The 23,592-nt window shown below is 36.3% G+C and overlaps 1 protein-coding gene across 1 annotated transcript; it reads right to left on the bottom strand.

Annotated features, from left to right (window-relative positions):
* Positions 1-263: 263 nt before the first annotated feature.
* LOC130589562 (secreted RxLR effector protein 161-like) lies at positions 264-941 on the bottom strand. Its single transcript, XM_057390854.1, has one exon. The coding sequence runs from the start codon at positions 939-941 to the stop codon at positions 264-266; it is 678 nt and encodes a 225-aa protein (XP_057246837.1).
* Between the last annotated feature and the right edge of the window lie 22,651 nt (positions 942-23,592).

Genomic DNA, 23,592 nt, shown 5'->3' with positions numbered 1-23,592 from the left:
TTTTACAAATGAAACTCACGGCTAGCTTACAAAGCTTGTTGGGCACACTTTGCTCCAAGCAAATAACACTCCTATTTATACTACTACAAGATACTATTGCTTTTACTCCTTTCACACTAGCAATTAATGTTTGGCAAAATTTTCAACTAAGGTATACTATAGGCTTTAGGGAGGGGGTGTAGGACGGTAGATTTTACAATCTACATTAGAGTAGCAATATTTGACCAAAGTAGGAGATGTATTTTAACACTCCCCCTCAACGACTACTTTCTCAAAGTTAGTCTCGACATCATACCAAGTTGTTTCTGAAACTTTTCAAACGTTGGTCCTCTAAGACCTTTTGTGAATATATCAGCAACCTGGTCCTCCGTATTCACTTGTTCAAGTTCAATTTCACCCCGTAGAGCCTTTTCTCGGATAAAATGATAATGTACCTCCACATGTTTTGTCCTGGCGTGAAAAACAGGATTCTCCGCTAAACGTATCGCGGACTGATTATCACAAGCTAACTTGATTCCTCGATCAATTGGTTGATGCAGATCCTTGAGTAATTGCGTCAACCACACACACTCTTGTGTAGCCATAGCTGCCGCTCTATATTCCGCTTCCGTACTTGACAATGACACTGTTGATTGTCTCTTGCTACACCAAGAGACTGCTCCAGAACCCAGATTAAATACATAACCCGTAGTTGACCGACGTGTGTCGAGATCACCAGCATAGTCAGCATCACAGTATCCGACAACTTCAATCTCTTTATCATTGCGGTACAGGATTCCATAGTCAATGGTTCCTTTCACATACCTTAATATTCGACGTACGGCCTCCAGGTGACGTTTCATCGGTTTTTGCATAAACCGACTAATCACACTCACTGCATAAGCAATATCTGGTCTGGATAACGTGAGATAGATAAGACTTCCCACCAACTGTCTGTACATGGTCACATCTTCTAGATCTTTGCCTTCGATTGAACATAACCTTGCATTAACCTCCATTGGAGTTGACATAGGCTTGCAATAGACCATTCCATATTTTTCTAAAGGATGCATGGGCATATTTCTGTTGGCATAGAAATATCCCATCCTTAGTCCGCTCCACTTCAAGACCAAGAAAATGTTTTAGTTCTCCGAGCTCTTTCATTTGAAATCGTACTGAAAGATTAGCTCTTGTTTGTTGAATCTCCTCTTCAAAATCTCCTGTGATGATAAGATCATCCACATATACAAGAACTATTGCCAACTTTCCATTTTGAGCTTTCACAAATAAGCTCGAATCAGCTGATGCTACAGAATAACCACTCTGTAACAGAAACTCCGCTATCTTTCCATACCAGGCACGTGGTGCTGCTTCAAGCCATAAAGTGCCTTCTTCAACTTGCATACATGGTGTGGATAAGGCTGACTCTCAAACCCCTTAGGTTGATCCATGTATATGTCTCTATCCAACTCACCATGTAGAAATGCATTTTTGACATCCATCTGCCAAAACTTCCAAGAGTTACTAGCTGCAAGTGCTAGTAAAACACGAACTGTTGTAATCTTGGCAACTGGGCTAAATGTTTCATCATAGTCTAGCCCATATTGCTGAGAAAAACCGCGAGCTACTAGTCGTGCCTTGTACCTTTCAATGGTACCATCAGGTCTAGTCTTCACTTTGTATACCCATTTGCAAGAAATAGGTTGAACTTCTTTAGGCTTTGGCACTAACTCCCAAGTCTCATTCTGGTGTAGAGCTTGAATTTCTTCTTCCATGGCTTTTCTCCAATCTTTGCTTCGAGCTGCCTCATCATAGCTACTTGGCTCTTTTACATCCTCAACCACTGCAGCATTTGCATATCTTGGATTTGGCTTTTTCTGCCTTGTGGACCTGCGTAGTGCTGGGTGAGGTTCTTCTTCTTCAAAATCTTCAATTTGACTTGGCCTTTCTTCTTCAATATTTCTATGATGTGCTCCTGTTTGCCATGGACTTTTCTCTCGTTCTGTTGGTGTTGGTGTAGGTTGAGATATCTCAATCTCAAGACTATCACCATCCTGACTAGACTGGCCTTCGTCTTTCTCGTCCATCTTTTCTTGAAGCTTTTCCTCGATCTCCTTCGAGTCTGGCAATAATATAGCTTGTGGTGACCACCAAGATGATGCTTCATCAAACACCACATTTCGTGACACGTGACATTTATCTGTTATTGGATCGCAACACCTCCAACCTTTCCTCTGATCATCGTATCCCACAAAGATACAACGAATAGCCTTTTTATCAAACTTGCTACGCATATTCTCAGGAACAAAGACGTAGCATACACATCCGAAAACTCGGAAATGGCTCACTGCTGGCTTCATCTTTCTTAGCTTCTCAAATGGTGAGACAAAATCTAGTCTCGCCTGAGGTAATCGATTTGTCACATGTGTCGCTGTTCTCATACACTCGACCCAAAAACGTGGTGGCACGTTCTTCGCATGTAACATGCTTCTGCATGTCTCTGCAAGATGTCGATTCTTTCTTTCAGCTACTCCATTTTGTTGTGGAGTATTTGGACAAGTGAGTTGGCGTCGGATCTTGCAATCTTGCAAGTATTGGGAGAACTCTCTGGATGTATACTCTCCTCCGTTGTCTGTACGTAGACACTGAATTTTACCACCAACTTTTTTTTCTACTGTTTCCTTAAACAGCTTAAACTTGCCAAATGCTTCAGATTTCTCTTTCATGAAATCGACCCAGACATATCTTGAAAAATCATCAATAAAGGTGATCATGTAGCGTAAGCCACTCACAGAATGTTGCTTTACTGGACCAAACACATCTGAGTGAACCAACTCCAAAGGTTCCTTCGATTTGAACTTTGAATCTTCATATGGAAGTTGATGTGCTTTACAAATTGACATCCAGCACAAACTATATCTTCCTTGACATCTAGTTGAGGAAGACCCTTGAGCATCGACTTCTTCATCATCACCTTGAGCTTGTTGTAGCTCACGTGACCCAAACGTGCATGCCATAGATCAGCTGTCTCATTTTTCCTCGCCTTGTCTACATATGCCGTTTGAGCAGACATCACGTAGACTGATTCAAGACGTCGCCCCTCCAATATAGGAGAAGAATTTCCTTCCATTGTCTTGTACACCTTTACGTCACGAGGACCGAAAACAACATGGTTTCCGGATGATGTCAGCTGTGAAACTGACAACAGGTTCTTCGTCATACCAGGAACATGGTAGACATTATCCAGCTGAACTTGCTTGTTGCTAAATCGTGGAATCACCACTGCCTTGCCAATATGGGTTATCGGCAATTCTGAGTTGTTTGCTGTTATCACAACTCGACCACGCTTGTACTCGGACATGCTCAAAAATTTCTCTTTGTCTCCAGTCATGTGATTTGAGCAACCAGAATCGATGATCCAATCATCTTTGTAATTGATCATCTCGTCGTTGACTACGACAAGTGCAGCTTCCTCTGGCTCCGTACTGCTGGGTGACACTACCTCCATGTCGAAGATCTGTTTTCTTCAACTGCGTAGGATGCTTGTGCATCCCACTCGACTTCACTTCGGTTTTCATGCTCCACCGAAGTTGCAGCATTCCCTTCTGCTGGTTTGGACCAACAATCTCGAGCATAGTGTCCCTTCTTCTTGCAGTTATAACACACGACATCTCGTCGTGTTTGATTTTTCCCTTCCTTCTCATCCTGTTGTCGATCTTGTCGAGCTCCCCCTCGATGGAAGCCTCCTCTACGTTGTCCTTTTTTGAATCCCCATGACTGTCTGTTTGACTTGCCATATTGATTACTTGACTCGCCTGTCTTATCACCTCCCTTATTTGACTTCTTGTTGCCAAAAAGAGCTTTCTCTTCATCCTTGACGGAAACTCCACACATCTGATTTTCTAGAGCCTCCTGGTTGGCTAACACATTCTCAAACTCAATTAAAGATGGTTGTGTAGCCCAACCTCGGATCGCCGTGACAAGACTACTATATCCAGGCTTTAAACTGCGGACAATAATCCTGCGCATCCTTGTCTCTGTGATAGGATTTTCAGGATCTAACTTTGTGATTTGCTCACACAAAGTTTTAACTTTGGTGAAATACTGGTTCACCGTCATGTTGTTCTGCTGGATCGACAATAACTCATTCTCGAGAAGCTGAAGTTGAGCATCATTCTTTTTAGAGAACAAAGCTGCAAGGGTGTCCCATGCCTCCTTGGGTGTCTTCGCATCCTTGATGCGGTATAACAACTCGTCCTCGACGGTTGCTGCTAGCACGTACATGGCTCTTCCGACCCTAATCTTCCACTTCTTTAATTCTTCTGGATCGGTTGGTATTGTAACTTCAATACCACCGACAATACCCCAAAGATCTTGTCCCAACAAATAGAATTGCATACGTGTACTCCACGTACTATAATTTCCATTGTTGAGTTTCTCAATATTACTAGATGAACTAGCAATATCTGCCATTTGTGACTTGGTATTGCCCGGCAATATACAAGTAAGCTTGGTCCCTGACCAACAAGCTTCACAGTCCCAGACTGTGCACTAATGGAAAATCACCTCGCAATACGGTCCCCGACCGTTAAGTTAGCCAAAAATATTTTTGACTATACCGTTGCGATAATATCAGTCCCCGACCGATATTTGCCAAAGAATGGTCCCGAAAAATTTAACGGAACGAATGGCTCTTGATACCAATTGTAAGATAATTTGGGGTAATTTGTGGAAGACTAACAAATAGAAATATTATATGGGTGAAGTTGTGTTGACGTATTGTTAGAGGGAGAACAAAATATTGAAACCAACTACTATTATATAATAGTAGAACACAACTACATGAATACTCTCTAACTCTTTTGTTTCAATTTTACAAATGAAACTCACGGCTAGCTTACAAAGCTTGTTGGGCACACTTTGCTCCAAGCAAATAACACTCCTATTTATACTACTACAAGATACTATTGCTTTTACTCCTTTCACACTAGCAATTAATGTTTGGCAAAATTTTCAACTAAGGTATACTATAGGCTTTAGGAGGGGGGTGTAGGACGGTAGATTTTACAATCTACATAGAGTAGCAATATTTGACCAAAGTAGGAGATGTATTTTAACACTCCCCCTCAACGACTACTTTCTCAAAGTTAGTCTCGACATCATACCAAGTTGTTTCTGAAACTTTTCAAACGTTGGTCCTCTAAGACCTTTTGTGAATATGGAGGAGGGTGGGAGGAAGGAGAGAAACTGAAGAAAGAGAGAAAAAAAAAGTTAACGGCGTTAGGGTTCCGTCAAGAGTAAGGGTATTTTAGACCCAAACACAAACCTCGGGGGTATCTGAGGAATTCCCCAAATGTGAGGGGTAATTTGGGAATTACGTCAAATCTCAGGGTACTTGAGGAAATTTCCCATAAATAAATAGTGTGTGGGATCCAACTCATTAATTCTAATAGTTTTTAAATGCTCTATGTCTAGTAGCATTGCCCCACTTTCTTCTCATTCTACGGCTATTGATATATGATGATGTATGCATGGATGGATGGATGCATGAATGCATGACGGAATGCATGACGATGCATCAAAGGCAAATGGGATGAAGTTGGAACGAGTCTCCAAACCCATGAAATTTTGAATTGAAGCGTGTGGAAATAGATCAAAAAAATACTAGAAATAGTCTTCGATGACTTGAGTATATACTATATAGTACTGTCAACTGTGGGTATTTTAAAGGTAAAAGAGGATGACTTGTATTTTAAAGGTAAAAGAGGAGATGTTTCAAGTTGAATCGAGCCTTTACTCCACAATAAATATGTTGGGTTTGGTGGCTTATATATGCAAGTATAATTAAACTGATGAGTACAATCTCATAAATATTATTCTGAGTATTAGACATTTTGTCTGTTAACTCGGTATATACTAATAGAAATTCAATCCCAATTCCCCAATTGAGGATTTTATTTTTAGGTGGCATATCATGGGTCAAAATTTTGAAGCTAAAATTTCCACGCTACTTTTTCATTCTCAATGGCCGCATAACATCAACATTTCATATACCATTTCTCCCATTTTTTCGTCTGTCTCTGAAGATCTAATTGACATTATAACTTCCGACAGATTCTTTCCTTTTAAGTAATTTAAGTTTTATAATGAAAAATCTTTATTAAAGACGCGAACTATCGTTGAGTTTTTACTTTGTAAGTGATTATCCAATCAGGGAACTATAACTTATGCTTAAGATGAAATTACCCGAGTATTACCTTAGGCAATTAGGCCCAACAACTCGTTTATTATATTGATTATTATAAATTTAAGCTTAAAACAAATTATGAGAAATGTGCAAAAGTCAGAGTGAGCAACTGGATAAAAACAGAGGTGGCAATAATCCTTGAAGAGATCATATATATTCTTTTACTCACAATCTCCTTAGTAACTGTTGGAGTTAAGGCTTGGAAAAGCCTTGGCTCATTTTCTTGTTTGTCCCATATTGCTTGTGGGAGGGAATTTCTTCATGTTTATATATTTCCTCCCTCCTTCCATCTATTGAGTTGTGACTAGAGATGCTTTTGTGGTTGGATGATATGTTTGGTTTGGGCTTGCTATCACATGCGCGCCGCCCGCCCGGATTGGGCCAAAAGTCAGAGTTAGATTTGCCTCGGGCCTCATATGTTTGAAGGTAGATTTCCAAAATACACATTTGACAATGTGGCCCATTTTGGTTTCATGCATTTGGGCCTAGGTTGAGGCCTTAGGGAGCCTTTGTAAAAGGTTTGCTCACCCAGTTCTTGTTGATGAGATGTGTTGTGCGTAACAGTGTAAGGGGTTGCTGATTTTGGTAATCCGAATACAACTTAACTTTTACCAAAAACAATATTATATACTGATTCAATGTGAAGTTTTATTCTAATTCTTAAAAAATGGTAAAAGTGTTTGATTGATCATGAAAATTATGAAATTGTTATTTATGTCTAGCATTGGTATTTACTCAATATTTTTGTTGCTTCCTATTCTTTTTGTTTTGGCTTTTCTCGGATAATCATTTGGTAAGCAGAATGTGAAATGACGATGTAGTATTGACATGATTCATAATATAAGAGGGTCACCTAAATACATTAATAATAAAAATCATCCTACAAACTTTAATAAAGGCTCTTATCTTTGGAGAGGTGTAGGGGTAGGATGCAAGAATATTGCAAAGGCTTAGCTTGGAAAATAGGTAATGGTGAGTGCATTAATATGTGGTATGATAGGTGGCTAAATGGGGATAATCTGAACTCCTTGGTAATTGGCCCCCCAACTTACTTGGAATCAAAAATCAAACTAAATGAGCTTCAAAACAATGACATTACCCAAACCTTTTCATTCAATTTTCCTCCCTATATTATTGAAAGAGTAAGTTCCATACAACTAAATAGTAAGAATGACTGGACCTACTCGTCGTGGACGAAAAATAGTAAGTTCGATTCAAAGCTCGATACAGCTGAAATTATGAACACTAATCACCTTGATTTGGAGGACTAGGAATGGGTTTGAGCGAGTCAAGGGTATCCAAAACATCAATTCTTTATTTGGCAAATTTGGTGGGATCGTATAACATTAATGATAGAATTCAAGAGCACTCTCCTAACTGTACTTTTTGCCCGAGGACCTTAGAAACTATGGATCATGTTCTGAGAGTCTGCCCTCGTGCCCATGAGGTCTGGAATTTGGTTGGTGTTGATATTAACCTTGGCACCCATTTTAAATCATGGTTCAGAGATCTTATCACTACCATTACTACCCATCAAAATTATACCATACCTCGTAATGGGCTTGTTGTCTTTGTCTATTGGCAAGTTTGGCTACGTCGCAATGCTTGGCTTTTAGGAAAGAAAATACTCCATCTAGTGTCCTTCTAAAAACATCATATTCGGCCGTCATCGAATGGTTCTTCACGCAGAACCAACCTAAAGTGGGTAAAGCTCCCAATCCCCCCCCCACCACTCTTTGGACCCCCCCTCCACACTCCCACCTTAAAATTAACATTGATGCTGCATTTCTTTTATCTACTAAACAAGTTTTTCTTGGTGCTAGGCTTTGGATTGAGGGTTTCTAACTCTCTACCTACACGCATAATGCGTTTAAGGCTGAAATAAAAGCTATCTCCACAACTTTAAACTCAAAAGAACGAAATTTGGTTGATGTAATAGTGGAGACGGACTGTCTTCGAGCCAAGATGGCTATCTTAAATGAAAATACTATTAACAGTCACGAATCAGATGTATTATGTTTGTGCAGGGAGTTGCTCCAAGGGCAAGAAGGATTTAGGCTCACCTATAATGGACGAGGAGCAAACAAACTTGCGAATAGTATTGCAAAAGATGCAAAAGGGAAAACCGATGGCCTTAACACTTTGTGTATTTTGAGAACCCCTCCCCCTGATTGTTTTAAGTTTTATGAACATTATAGACTAAATGCTCTAGCTACTTTATCGGATGTACCAAATGTTAACGTAATTTAATAGTATTGCTCCTTTGTTTCAAAAAAAAAAAAAAAAAAAAGAGGATCACCTAGCTACGCGTTATTGGTTTATTTTTAATACGACGCATATCATTTTCTACCTATAATATCTACTCTACTCAAATTTATTTTTAGAACAAAGGGAGTATTTTTCTGCAACTTTAATTACTTTTTTTTTCATGAAATGCCGCTAAGATTTAATGATTCACCATATATCTCAATATTTCAGATATTCACCATACTACTAAAGTTTAAAAAGCTTCTAAAAAAACCTTTCATGCTAATTACTGTTAATTCCACGTTGGGTAGTTAATTCTTAGATTTCTTATTCATCACGTAGACTGTTTTTGTTTTTACCATATACCCTTAAAAAATCATACAGGGGATAATAGAAACATATGTAATCAGTTTAAAAATTTTGTAGTTGGATTATACTCGATAATAAAATAATAGAAACTCTATAGCTATATGCTTCCTCCGGTTTTTATTAGTTTACTCATTTTTTTGGAGGATATTTGCCAAGGCACTGATTTGAACCTTAATATCTCTAATTATCAATGTAATAAGCAAAAATTATAAAAAGTTGATATTTGGATAAAACATATCGAGACAAATCTAACAAGATTTCATATGACTATATTTTTCTGTAAGTACAGATCACAAACAATTGTCAAAGTCATCTATGTAAATACTATCAAAAGTCAAAACGGATAGATCAGTAGAATCCAGAGAAAATACTCCATTACTTTTCTAGTACTCCCTCATTTCTGTTTTGTTCATGAACTTGAATTTTCATGTTTACTTGATCATGGAGAAATATTTATAGTAGAAGACTAAACCTAATTTAGGTAGAAATATGAGAATAAGGAAAAATCCTTATCTCAATTCAATACTTATCTCTTAATATTAGTTTTCCTAGATATTATCCTAACACCCCCTTTATCGTAACGGCTGCAACATGCACATTGCGATTAGAGATTAAAAAAAACAGAGAGATAGAACATTATATTAAGATCAAACATATATATTTATGAAAACGTCATTCTTTTCGAATCCGTCAATTTTTTTTATATAGATGAGAATATTATTCTTTTCGAACTCACGAATGCAAAGATTTTAAACAAAACATGAACGTCATTCATTTTGAACCCCTAATGTTTATTTTTTTTCTTGAGCAAACCATGCTACAAGTCACATCGCGTCAAACCCTTGTCTCATAGCACAAGGAGAACCAATAAACTCTATATCATGACACATAGAGAGGCAGATAATAACAATAAATCTTATTTTATGGTACAAGGAGAATCAAGACCCTGTCCTACGATACAATATAATAGGATTTTGGATTCAGATCTCAACTTGTTCTTGATATTAAAATAGATTGAGAATATAATTTTTTGAAAGAGAGAATGTTATTAATCACGGAGCAATATTTATGATCTCTGTTGTATAAGTCAAGGGGGAGTAATGGTGTCTCTTTTTAAATTTACATATTTACCCCTCTACAAAATAAACCATTTCACATAAACTTATCAAAAAAATTCAACCAAATCAATCAACTCATATAATTGTCAATCACATAAAGTTGCCAATAAAAAAGATTCAATCAAATTAAATTTAGATCCAATCAACTAAAAAAATTCGTAATCAATAAGATATTACCAAAAATATACGCGCTACTACAAAAAAAAAGCCTAGGAAACCGGTTGAAAATGGCATAGGAAACCGAACTATAACACATCTCCATCTCACAGGTGTCGTAGGTTAAGAGACCGGTTATAATACCTGGTTTCTTTGTTTACTTAGGAGACCAGTTGACAGGTAAAACCAGTCTCTTAGATAAGTGTATCTCTATTATATAAGCCAAGGGAGGAGGTGTGGTGTCCTCTTTTGAAGTGACTAAAATACCCTTAATGATCTAATTAATGGAATGAAAAAAATTACAAAAGCAAATCATTTAAAAATTCTCATTCCAACTTGCCATTCAAAACAAGTTTAAAATGGTATATGCATCAAATATTTCAATCAAAAATTAAATGGACAAAATATTTATACCTTATAAAAAAAGATGGCATACATCACGTGCACATGAAAAGTCTGAACATTCACTACCTTTGATACTCTTTAATTCAGTTAAACCAACTCATTATTTTTGTTCTTTCTTTTCAATATTCATTCACAAAAAATTAATGTTAACAATCACTCACAACCTTTTTATTTACATTAGCGAATTAATATATCTAAATTCATCTAACTGTTGAATTTTTCACATTTAACTTTAATCATAAATAAAGTACGAATGGAGTATCTAATAGAATAACAAATTTTGAAATTAACGCACGCATCGCGTGCATATGAAGGCTAGTATATTATATGTAAAGAGGTTAGGACACCATTTAACATTAACCGGTCTCCTTACCTTACCCTTTGAAACCATTTATTGACCACAACCGGTTTCTTAGTTTATTCTACGTTTTTTTTAAGTAAAATGTTACAATATACATACATTATCCTGTATTTGCGACTCCTTGCATATACGCATTTTTTTAAATTTTTTTTGACAGGTTTGTATAACAATTTATATATAGCTACAATAATATTATTAAATATAAATTCTTGCTTTATTCATTATGTCAAAAAAAATATTTGCTATATTTAATTTATATACAAATCCAATTTTATTCAAAGCACCAATTTCTTCTAATAATGTCTTAAAATAAAGTTTCTATAATCTAATGCTAACTACTAAAACTAAAATTCTAAAATAATCAAATAATATGTACAATTCAAACTTGACCGTCGTCTTCAATCTCCATCGTTTTGTGTTTGATTGTTTAAATAATTCACCCATATATCTGTTAGCTCGTCAATCATCTCTTGGGAATAAGTGATAGGGACCCCATCGTCTTCAATCTCCATCGTCTTGTGTTTGATTGTTTAAATAGTTCACCCACATATCTCTTAGCTCGTCAATCATTTCTTGGGAATAAGTGTTAGGAATCCCCGTCGTCTTCAATATCCATCGTCTTTTGTTTGCTTGTTTAAATAATTCACCCACAACAAGGAGGACAAGTACACAGCCGCTAAAATTATGCATTTGCCTTAGTAGAAGCCTAACAACAAAGCCTTAAAAAAATAAACAAACATTAAACTCCTACTCCACTGACTGTCAGTCAATTGGCAAAAAAAAATTTCATTAGTGTCAGATGAATGTCAGTTAAGCGCTAGCCCTAAACAAACTTTGTATTTAAGAAATTTCAAATGAAGAAAGAGCGTAGAAGACATATAAGACGGACGTACCAGGCAGCATTACGATCATCAGATATGGCTGGAATCCCTCGTTCAAGAGCAAACTGCACTTGAGCCTCATGTTCATCCTTTGGAGCAAATGACATGGTTAGCACATCTTTGTCAAACGTACACCTTCTGCGCCAGTTTTTGCAGCACGTTCGGAGCCAGCAAAATCAACTAGGTTATGGAACCATGAACCAAATAGAATTCATAATGTGCAAAACAAAGGACAAGCAACTCTACCTTGACAATAATCTGTTTCAACAACAGTCAGAGGAGTGGAAAAATCAGATTGTGAAATATAATTGTTTGGACTTTGGAGTTCCTCATACCAAAACAGAGACGCGGACGGCATCACATGAATTCTCGGGCTCTTCATCTCCTGCTCTATCACGACTCTCAATTATCTATAACGAGAATTAGTAAGACAGGATAGTTATACAGAACGTATAAAAGCAATTGAAAACAACAAAAGTGTACCATACGAAATATTATATGAGATCTGCTACTGTGCAGATTCATGTTGGTTTCTCCAATGTGTCGATGAGCTGCAAATAAAACATTGTCAGTACAAAAGACAGACAAATTTAGATTAATGACAATTTAGATTGGCAACAAGGACGAGAAACAACTAAAGATAAGGAGCCATACATTCTCCAAAGTCCATAAGATCAAGGACTTGTTCGGGTGAGACAAAAATCTCTTCATGCAATCCAGCTACAAATATTCCTCGCTGCAACAAAAAATACCTTGAGTCAGCTAAATTGCATGCTACAAAATTAGATTAGTTTTCTAGATCAGTAGATATAGAGATCAAAGACACCTCAAGAACTAACTAGTCATTTATCTCCTCATTGTAAATCTCCAAATAGGACATTTGCAAAAGGAATTTGTAAGTTCTATTGACTATCAATCTAAGAATAATAGCAAACAATAATAGAATATCTCTATTACATAAGGGAAGGGGGACCTATGGTGTCCTCTTTTGAACTGACTATTTTGCCCCCCTTTCCCTTACTAAATTACAAAAATAATATCAATACCGAAATGGGGATTCAAACAAAGCTACCGAAAATTAAATTTCAACATCACTCCCAAATCACTTATGTTAGGAAACTTTACAAATCACTTTCTAAATCACGTTCAAGAAATCCCGCAAATCACTAAACTTTACAAAAAACTAAAAATTAACTTACAAACCAAAACTAATATAGTAGGGCGTAAATACATAAAAAAAAACATTCACAAAATTCACTTACAAATCATTGTTCTCAAGAACTCACAAATTTCGCTTACAAATTATTCTTTACCTATACACGCTATGCATAAAAATCTGTAAAAAACATAAAATTTCGACGGGGATATCACACATTTGTCCATCAGCGATTTGCAAACTTCCAAAAAGGTACATAATTCTTTTAATCTTCCAAGTTATTTCAAATTAGTTGAAAAAACAATAGTAATTGTTATGTAGCGACTAACAGAAAAAAGGGAGATGATAGCAATTAGTTAAAACGGACTTAAATTTAACCCTTTATTTTCACATGAAATGAGAGAACAAGATAAAAGTAACAAATTTAGTTTTTTTTAAAAAATTCTAATATTAGAAATTTGCTCATATCTTTTGCAAAAAAACCATTTTCACAAATAAATTTTGAATAAAAAAACCAAAATCAAAGTTTTCGCGGACGGTTTTTGAAAAATCAATTTTCAGAAAAAAATTAAATTAATTTGCTAAAACCATTTTCAGAAAAAAAAAATTACATTATTTTGCGAAAACAAATAGTGAAATTAAGCACCAAAAACAATTAAATTTGAAATAAAAAAAGGGCTTTTATACAATTTAAATTTAATTCATTTTCATGTTAAATCAAAAAACAAGATAAAAGAAACGATTTTTGTTTCTTTGAAAAAAGTCCAATATCAAATTGTGTATGAATATTTACAATTTTATCTCAAATATAATTTTAAATATGAGACTGATGAAAATTTTAAATATAAGTTTGTGAAATGAAAATTTAGATGTTATGAAAGGGAAAAAAACTGAAATTGATTCATACTTTTCGGATTAAATTTTGGGATGATAGAAAACCGACCCAAGAAAAAACTGAAGTTGATTTAAGAAATCACCTTTCTTTGTTAGAAAATCGACCTAAGAAAAAACTGAAGTTGGTTTGCTTCCTTCAAAAGTGGTTGATACGGCTGATGGATTTTTGATGAATTAGATCTATTGCTTTGCTTAATACTTGAAAAGGCTTATTTTCTTATTGTATAGTGTATAGTTTGATGAACTAGTTTCCTTGAAAATATGGTTTGTAGATTTGTAGTGAGAGGAGAGAGAAAATGATTAGCAAAAGTAGTGGAAGTATACTGATGTTGTCAAGTAGTGGAAAAGGTAATGAATTTTTTTTTGTTAAAATTCTAGAAGGATGTGCCTACATGCTACAGCACGTCACTCAAAATTTTGGGTTTCAAATACAAGTGTGGATCAAAGTATAAATTAGCCAAATTATAATATGGGTTTCAAATACAAGTGTAGATCAAAGTATAAATTAAATAGCCAAATTATAATATTGTTGCATTGGAAATTCAACGTAACAGATAATATGGACTCAATTTTTTTTTGTTCAATAGAGATAAGTTTAACTAAGGGAGTAATACTGTAATGGTACTTAAATGCAAAGAGTTAATGACTGCAAAAGAAAGAACAAAATGTAGAAGGAGTACTATTTGATTGTATTTCAAATAATCTTATTCACAAAATGGAGGTGACCGTAAAATACTAATAACTTGCATTTTCTTTTTGTTTACTACTTAGTAATAATTAGGCCTAAAAATGCCATCACACGCATCGCAGCGCGTGCATAAAAACCTATCTCTATTATATAAGGGAACTGGGAAGGGGGAGCAATGGTGTCCTCTTTTGAAATGCCTATTTTGCCCCTTTTCCTATTCTAAATTACAAATTCACTTACAAATCAAATGAGGTTTCAAACAAACATACCAAAAATATAATTATAACAATCACTCACAAGTCACAAGTCAACTAAAATCATAAAATTGCATAATTTACGTTATGCAAATCACTAAAACGAGGAAACTTTATAAAAACTTAAAAATTCACTTACAAACTACAACCTATGCAAAAATTGACTTGAAATCAAAGTGTCCACTTTCTTTTATAATTTATGAAGTATTGTACTTAATTCAAAAATCAACTAAAAAATTATAATATTAGAAATCATAAATAAATTCAATAAAATTCCTATTTTGTTCATAGAATTTAACTTTGAAAAGTAAAAAAAAAAAAAAGAATGGTGAGAGACTTAAGTGACAGAAACTAAACCAATCAAATTTTGCAACTAAAAACAATTATACTTTGTATGTCTAATGTTCAATTTTTGATTCTTATGCCGAAGAAAATCGAGTTTCTGTTTCGAAAAAAATTCATGCACGCATCGCGTGCAAAAAATTCTAGTCAAATAATAAAGCAGGAAAGAACACAACATAAATTTTACGTGGAAACCCAAGAACTGGGAGAAAAACCACGAATCTGCACTAGGAATCGATGAATATTCAAGAAAGATTACAAAAGCACTCAAGAACTCTCTCTACAGCTTTTTCTCTCTCAAATATGTGTTTAGAGATGAAGAATTCATTAATCGTAATTATGGCACATATTTATACCCTCATTAAGCAAAACCGTAAAAATAACGCGTCCTCGATAGGTGCGGGCGTACCTGAGTCTTCTGCCGTCAGTTTCGTCAGTTCTTCGTAAAACAGTCATAACTTTCTCGTTTCTCACCGGAATTGGACATATGACCTATCGTTGGAAAGCTCTCGGAACAAGCTATCACCTCCACTTTGAATCATCTCAAAATCATTTATAGATTGAAAGATATGTCCATTCAAAGTTAGCTTTATGTCCCAAATGACGTTTTCCTTTTACGCAACCTCATCTCCACACCCATACACCTCCATGAGCTTCATATCACGCAATATACCCAACATTTCTCCCACTTGGAGATAGGTGTAAGTGAAGAAAACTTCATATATACCTTCATCATCCTCTCATTCATCATCCTACACACAACTCCCACTGCAAAAGCAATCTCGAGTCGTGTCCAAATCATGACATACCTCAAGCATCCCATGACAACACATCTCCTCTACACCAAGGAAAATAACATTGAAGTTTGCACCAACTCAAATACAAAAGATATCAAAGTCTACACCGACTTTGATTCTTAATAACTAACCTCCAAATCATTGCACCATCACTCCATGAACCTACACACCCTCCTACCCCGGAGGTCGGATCACCTTAGAGACAAGCACAACCAAGTGAAGATCCCTTCCTCTACAACTAAAGAAGATAATCACTTCCTCTCCAACCAAAGAAGCACATTGAAGTCTCATCAAACTTCAATAAAACCAATTACCACCTAAGCCAAAGAAGCTTTTTATTGTTCTAAAAGCAAACTCACATTGCTCCCACTCGAACAATACACCCTTTGTTCCACTTAGGATTTTCGGCACAACATGCTTGTGTGCCGTCCTTCACCTTGTGCGCTTAGCGGTCAATTTGCCACCGGGATACCGCTTCACCACAGTTCTCATCCCTTGGCCCACTATCGATAGTTTTCCGACCAAACAACACTTTACATGAAGTTCTCATCCCAATCCCGGACCCCTTTATTGTGCTCCCCATGGTGTAAAGTGTTCCACTCCTTGTCCCACGAGCTATGATCATAGCTCCCTTGACAATCTTCCAAGAACCACCATCAAACACAACCTTGTAACCCGATGTAGCAAGTTGGGCTACCGATATCAAGCTTTTGTTCAGCCTTGGGATAAACTTGACATTCTTTAACTCCAATGAGCCACCATGAGTGAGTTTCACACTCACATCACCTTTCCCCAATGACTTCCACTACCTTGCCATCCGCAAGATAGACCTTTTCAAGTTTTTCGGATTTGAAATTCCGAAACAACTCCCTGCATGGTGAGGAATGATGAGAAGAACCCGAATCCAAGACCCATGATCCCGAGCACCCAACCAACTCTTCCTGATCATCCATGCTTACCATCAAAGCATCAGAATCGTACTCCGAAATCAAGTTAGTTGATGCATCTTCTTCATCATCACTTTCTTGAACCTTCTTCTCCCCTTCCCATTCTCTTTACTAGGACAATCTCTCTTTAAATGTCCTTCATTACCACACCCCAACAAGTAACACTAGCCCTGCCTTTTGACTTACTCCGGTCCCCCTTTGGCTCCGATTTTCCCTGAAAGTTCCTCCCTTTTCCCCTCCCTCTACCTTCTACATTGTATGCTCCAGATGATTCTCCACTCTCCTTCCTTCGAATGGTCTCACTCAAAATCAGATCACGGACAACATTATAAACCAATTTTTCTTTACCAGAAGAATTACTAACAGCAGTTACTACAGTTTCCCATGCAGTAGGTAAGGAGGACAACAAAATTAGGGCTTTCACTTCATCCTCAAAGACAATATTAACCGAAGGTAAAAATAAACTAATATTAACATTTCACTCAAAGACAATGTATTGACTTTTTCACACATTTCACTCAAAGACAATGTATGACTTTTTCACTAGCTAGCGCTAGGGCCTCCCCCCAATTGGGTAGAGAGTTGAGACTAACTAATAATAATGGAGGCAAATGTTATAGTAGTAGTTTGATTTTTTTTTTTTAGACGGTAACCTACAATAGTAATAAATCAAATTGAAGGACAACAAACTCAAATGAACTGAGACACAACTAGTTAGGTGTGCTACCCATACTGAATTGTTGCCACCAATGAGCTAGCCTGGTAGCTTCTGCTACATGTTGTTTTGACACATGCATTATCTGACAGGTCAAAAAAGTGCTGGCTTGTGCGAGTATCTTATGTACGTTCCAGTCGAGAGTAATATCCCTGTGTTATCCTGGTTGCAAAAGTTGGACTAGTTCGCGCGATTTGGTGAAAATTTGCATCCGCATATATTGGTGAGATGTTGCCCATGTGATTGCATGTAAACATGCCATAACTTCTGTGAAACCAGTAGATGTTGAGTAGCAAAACGAACCGTGCTTGGTGCTAGGGAGACAGTTCGCAGATCCCGTTACCCAAGCTAGACCTCCCAATCCCTTTTCATTACGTCTTGTGCCTGCAATATGGATGGTTATGGAAGGAACACAACCAGTCTGTTGGCCGATATTAGCAATTTCGAAACCGGGGGGTGGAGGGTCCAGAGGGTTTCGAGTTGGATCATGCAATTCTTGCACAAAAATGGCATGATGTCGCATGCTATCCTGCAACTGAAAAGTAATCGAATCTGTCGTTGGTCGTTTCTGGAAAAACACTTGCGCATTACGTAATTTCCAAATTGCCCAAAGAATACCTACGAAAGTAATCAGTGTCGACCCTTGAAATCCACCTTCCATATTCAGCCGTAGTATCCAGTAGGCAACCCACTTCGTAAAAGACATGTGTCGTGGATTGGGTAGGTGCAAACTAAAGACCCCTGGTCCCAGGCTTCGGGAGCGACAAGGCAGTGTCTGAATAGATGATTGGTATCCTCCTGGTCATGTAAACAGATAGGGCATTCCCCTGATTGAATGATTCCTTGTTTATGAAGGTTAGCAGTAGTAGCTAACCCGTTGTACCAAAGTTTCCATACAAAAAGTTTCCATTTTGGCATGATGCGTAATCCCCAAAGAGTGCGAAAAAACTTCGTATCAATTGGAGGTGTCATGCTACAGATTTCATTTTGTTGTTGAAGAAGCGATGTATAACCTGATTTTGTATTATACAATCAGGATTTAGTGAACTGCCAATATTGTACATCATGCACCGTCGAGGAATCTAGAAGTTCAATATTTTATATGTGACGTGATGTACTTGGTTCAAAAAGCATATTTATCTTCCTGAAATTCCAGCCTTGGTTATTCGGCAGTATGAGCTGGTGAACTTTCACATTGCGAAAAACAGCTAAAGGTATTGCATCTCTGAATAGAGGATGGCGTTCAGGTAACCATTTGTGGGTAGTGACACCAATAGTGCGGCCATTACCCACCTTCCAGCGACACTGGGATTCAAGTAATTTTTTCGCAAAAAAAAGTCCTCGTCTCCCCTAGGAGAGCTGGCGATGGCTGAGTAGTTGCGGGTGAGAAGGTAGTCGGGAACTATGATAGACTTTGGATAACAAGAGTTGAGGATTGTGCTTGATACGCCAGATTTTTTCATGAGGAGTGCATTATTAAATAATCCAACATTGCGGACACCTAACCCCCCTATATCGTGTACAATGTAGACGATCTCTCCGTTTCCAGTGTATACCTTTCCCGTGCCGATCTTTCCAAAATAAAGCTGCTATAATGCTATCAATTTGGTTGATAAGAGTAGCCGAAATCCTAAAAACTGAGAGATAATGTCGAATGGCCCCAATAAGAATTGAAATGATGACGATAAGTTTAGCAGACTGAGATAACTCCATGTGACCCCATTGCGAAATTTTTCCTGTAATTTTATCGAGCAACGGAGTGAAATGCTGAACCTTAGAATTTTGATAACACCATATAATACATGTTTTATGTGGAATGTTTGATAATTATTTGTCATGTTTTCATTATACTTGAATCATTTAAGTTAAATCGGATTTAGGATTTTGAATTTAGGAGAACCTAATTAAATCAATCAAATAGATAATAATCGTAATACATAAATGAGAAGTTAATTTTAACGATAAAAAAAAACCAAAAAGTTGATATAAATTTAGTAAAATGTAAATAGTTACAAATCCAAAGTTTTACATTATAAAATTCATTTTTAGTTACTTATAAATAAATTTTGGTCATATTTAATATATTAGTAATATGAAAGCCAAATTGTTGCATTTATTTGAAAACGAAAGGAGAATGAATGTGTATATAAAAAAATGGTTAAAATTAGGTTAAAATTTGGAGAGATGGATACTATTGAATATATTGAAATGAAGATTTAAAATAGAAATGAAAAAAATGAAAAAATAGAAAAGAGAAAGAGCAAGAAGTTTAAAAAAAGTAAATAAAAAACAAAAAACAAGGCATCCATCAAAAGAAAAAATTTGAAGCTGGAATTGAATACAGGGCGTCAAACCCGCGCCACATGCAAGAAATTATTAGTGAGAGCAGTGAAGCAAGTTGCATTATATGAATGAATATCGCGCACATATCAGTTTTAAACTATTGTGAATTTTGTTTGACATTTAAAAAAAGGAAATTGATTTTTTAGTGGGGCCGTGGCACCCAAGATGTAGACACCGCCACTGGTGTGGGTTGGGTGGGCTGAGAATTCACGACCCAGAAACGAATCGTGAAATTTACGGTTTGGGTGGGCTCATTCACAGGGTGAAAAATCTTGGCCTACACAGGTCTATTATCGGTTTTCATGGTTCGAGAAGCGGTTCTGGCAGTTCGTGGGCCTAGCGGGCCGGCATGAGAATTTTTTTTCAAAGTTATATAATCATTTATTATTATTACATACTACCTCCATTTCCTAAAGATCTTCCATGTTACTGTTTCTACAAATACCAAGGAGGATCCATTTGTGTGGGGTGTGGGTGGGTAAAGTAGGAGAATGAGGGGTTAATATAAATAAACAAATAAAAAGGGGCATGAAAAAAGTAGGAGAGTGAAAAGGAGAAAAATTGAATTAATAATGTAATGGTGGACCATATGATATGGACATGAGAGGATAAATAAGGGAAAAGAATTTCCAAATAAAGAATAAAGTAAAGAGGGAAGATCTTTTGGAAGCGCACTTAAACGGAAAGAGGGAATATCTTTAGGAAACGGAGGGAGTAAAACCTTTCAAATTAATTAAAATATGTACAATTATTAATATTGATAAATAATTTCATTATTTTTGAATTCGATTGAATTATAATATATACAATTTGATTAAAATAAATATAATTTGATTAATATGTACACAATTTGGTTGACTAATTACTTGGGCTGAGCTGGACTAGTTTAGTGGACCCGACTGGGCGATTTTAGTAGCTGGCTTTTGCGGGCTAGGCTCAAAAAATCTAGCCCACAGTCCATCCACCAATTTCCCGGTTCGAGTTAGGCTAGACCGAGCTTTTCGCGGGCTCAACCCACACGACTCAAGAAGCGGGATGGGCTGGATGGGCTAAATTGGCCTGCACTGTTGGCCATCTCTACGGTACCAAGATGCTTAACAGATTCGTCCCTGTATTTGACCGTTGTATTCTTTGAATTAGATACTCCTCCCGTTATGTGTAGTTTTCTCTATTCTTTAGGGAACTGGTCGAGTCTTCAGCTTGAACAAGGTCATTATATGGTGATGCTTAATTCATCTATGTTTAGATGCATTAGTAAAAAAAATGTTATGATCTGGTTATAAGATGGGTGGCCATTTCGGTTATCCAAGCTATCAAAAGAATTTGGAAAATTTCATGGTCTATTCAGACTCTTATTAATGATACAACGAAAGATTTGAGAAAATTTGATAATTATAATGTTCTGCATGTTTTTAGAGAGGCTAATTTTGCAGCCGATTGGATGGCACATCATGGCCATTCCATTACTAATCTCTGTTATTGGTTTGAATCTCCTGATATTGCTTTTTCCAAGATCATCCGTAAGGATGCTTTAGGGTGGCCTGTTAATTGGGATCCTCCCTAGTTTCTTTCTTTCTGGCTAAAAAAATAATAATAATAATAAGATGGGTGGCCATTAGTTTAGTGCCAATGATGTTATTTTTTGTTGCCGCAAAATTTGGGCTATGATCGAGGTTATTTACTGCGTGTTTGGATCCTCTAGAGTTGTAAATAACTCTATAAGGTAGAGTTTGAGCAACATAAACCATTGAATAAAGAATTAATGGCTCATATATTCTCTTTCCAAAATCCTCTTTATTTTTCTCATCAAAATCCACCCCAGAATTTTCCTCTCTCACCAATATGAGCCCTTAATTTTAATATGTACGATTTAGATTTAACTCTACCTTGTAGAGTTTCACTAAAACTCTAGAAGATCCAGACTCTTTACAGCATTAGTTTATATTAATTGGAGGATTGGGTACAAAGCTTTGTCGGAAGACACTGCCCTACATCTAGATGTTGTGGTTAGGATAATTAAGTAAGATGTAATTAATTAGTAGATTTCAGAGTAGGGCATCTGATATATGGACTGCTGATTGGAGCATCATATCAGATGGGTAGGTACTAGGTAGTCCTAGAAGTCAAATCTAATAATGATTTGTTATTCGAATAAGAACACCATAAGAGAGTGTGAATTAATCACCAAAAAGAAAAATATTACATCTAAAAAAAGCATGAGGTAAATTTACAAGCATTGTTCTTAGTGTAACAAGTTAATCATGGGATTTGAAGAAACCAAGAAAAATTTGACTCTTAAAGACTTGATAAAACTGTTGAAGTGAAGTTCCCAAGATTATGCGGATGCTCCTAGGAATTTCGGCAAGAATATCGCAATAACTAGAAACAAGTGTTTGTTCCTTGAAATTAAGAACATATATAGCAGTTTGCCAGTTTCTAAGCTCTGGGAATAGCAGCCAAATAGGCCGAACTATTACTTGGCGCGTTTGATAAAGGAACACCTAGAAAATATAATCGGATTTCTATTTTTTGCTAGAGTGTAGTTAGAGTTTTAAGCTTGAAAAGATTTTATCTTTGTTAATAAATAAGAAAAACATTATCTTCATCTTTTGAGTAGTTTTACTAAAGATGTTAATTTTAGCGTTTGGAAAAACAATATTTTCTTGTTAGCGAGTTTTTTCTCGATCTTATCTTCTAGTTAGTTAATTAAACTCGATTTTATACAAAAGGCTTATGATATATACAAGTAATTGGGATTTCATAAAAAAGGTGATGTAGGCTCCCAGATTCCTTCTGAGAGCTTTCAAGCTCTTTTCAGAATCAAGCAAATGTAAGCAAGTCTGCCGTTTATACTTGGGGTATGTCAGTTGAAGAAAGTTAGAGAGTTGCAGCTATATCTGGTTTAACTTGAGAAAATTTGTCTTTTAGGTACCTGGGATACCTATCTGTGCAAAGAAGATTAGTGATGCTCAATGTGAAGCAGTAATAGAGAAGATGACAACAAGGATTAGATCTAGTGTGGAGCTCAAGAAATTTGTCCTACACTGCTAAAGTGCAACTTATCAGTTCAGTGTTAATTAGTTTGCAAATCTATTGGGGTCAAGTATTTATATTGCCAAAAACGATGTTGCATGATATTAATAAGATATGTAGAGCATTTTATGGAGTGGACAACACTTCATCCATAAAACAGGAGCTATTGCTTGGGAGCATATGTGTACATAGAAGGCTGTCGGTGGACTAGGATTTAGAAATACCATTATATGGAACATTGCTAGCCTTGGCAAATGTGTGTGGGTTGTGGCATCTAATAAATAAGACAGGATTTGGATCAAATGGGTTAATTCTGTATGTTTAAAGGATGGAAATTATAGTGGACCTGTGTACCTAATTCAGGTGCAAGTTGGTACTAGAAAAGAATTTGTGAAGTGAAGGAGAAATGAAAACATTATATTCACAGGAGAAAATGATTGCCATGACATCATATTATATTAAAGCTGTCTATGAGAATTTATGTGAGAATAGACTAGGGTGACTTGGGATACACTTGTTTGGAACAGACTCAATGTTCCTAAACACAAGTTTATAAGGTGGCTTGCCATTCGGCATAAATTGCAAACTACAGCAAAGTTTGTTTAGTATGGAATTAGTCAAAGTGCTTTATATCTTATTTGTGGTAGTATTGGAATTAGT

Source organism: Beta vulgaris, chromosome 7, assembly GCF_026745355.1.
Source record: "Beta vulgaris subsp. vulgaris cultivar EL10 chromosome 7, EL10.2, whole genome shotgun sequence".
Lineage (NCBI taxonomy): Eukaryota > Viridiplantae > Streptophyta > Magnoliopsida > Caryophyllales > Amaranthaceae > Beta > Beta vulgaris.
This window is presented reverse-complemented; position numbering and strand designations above follow the sequence as displayed.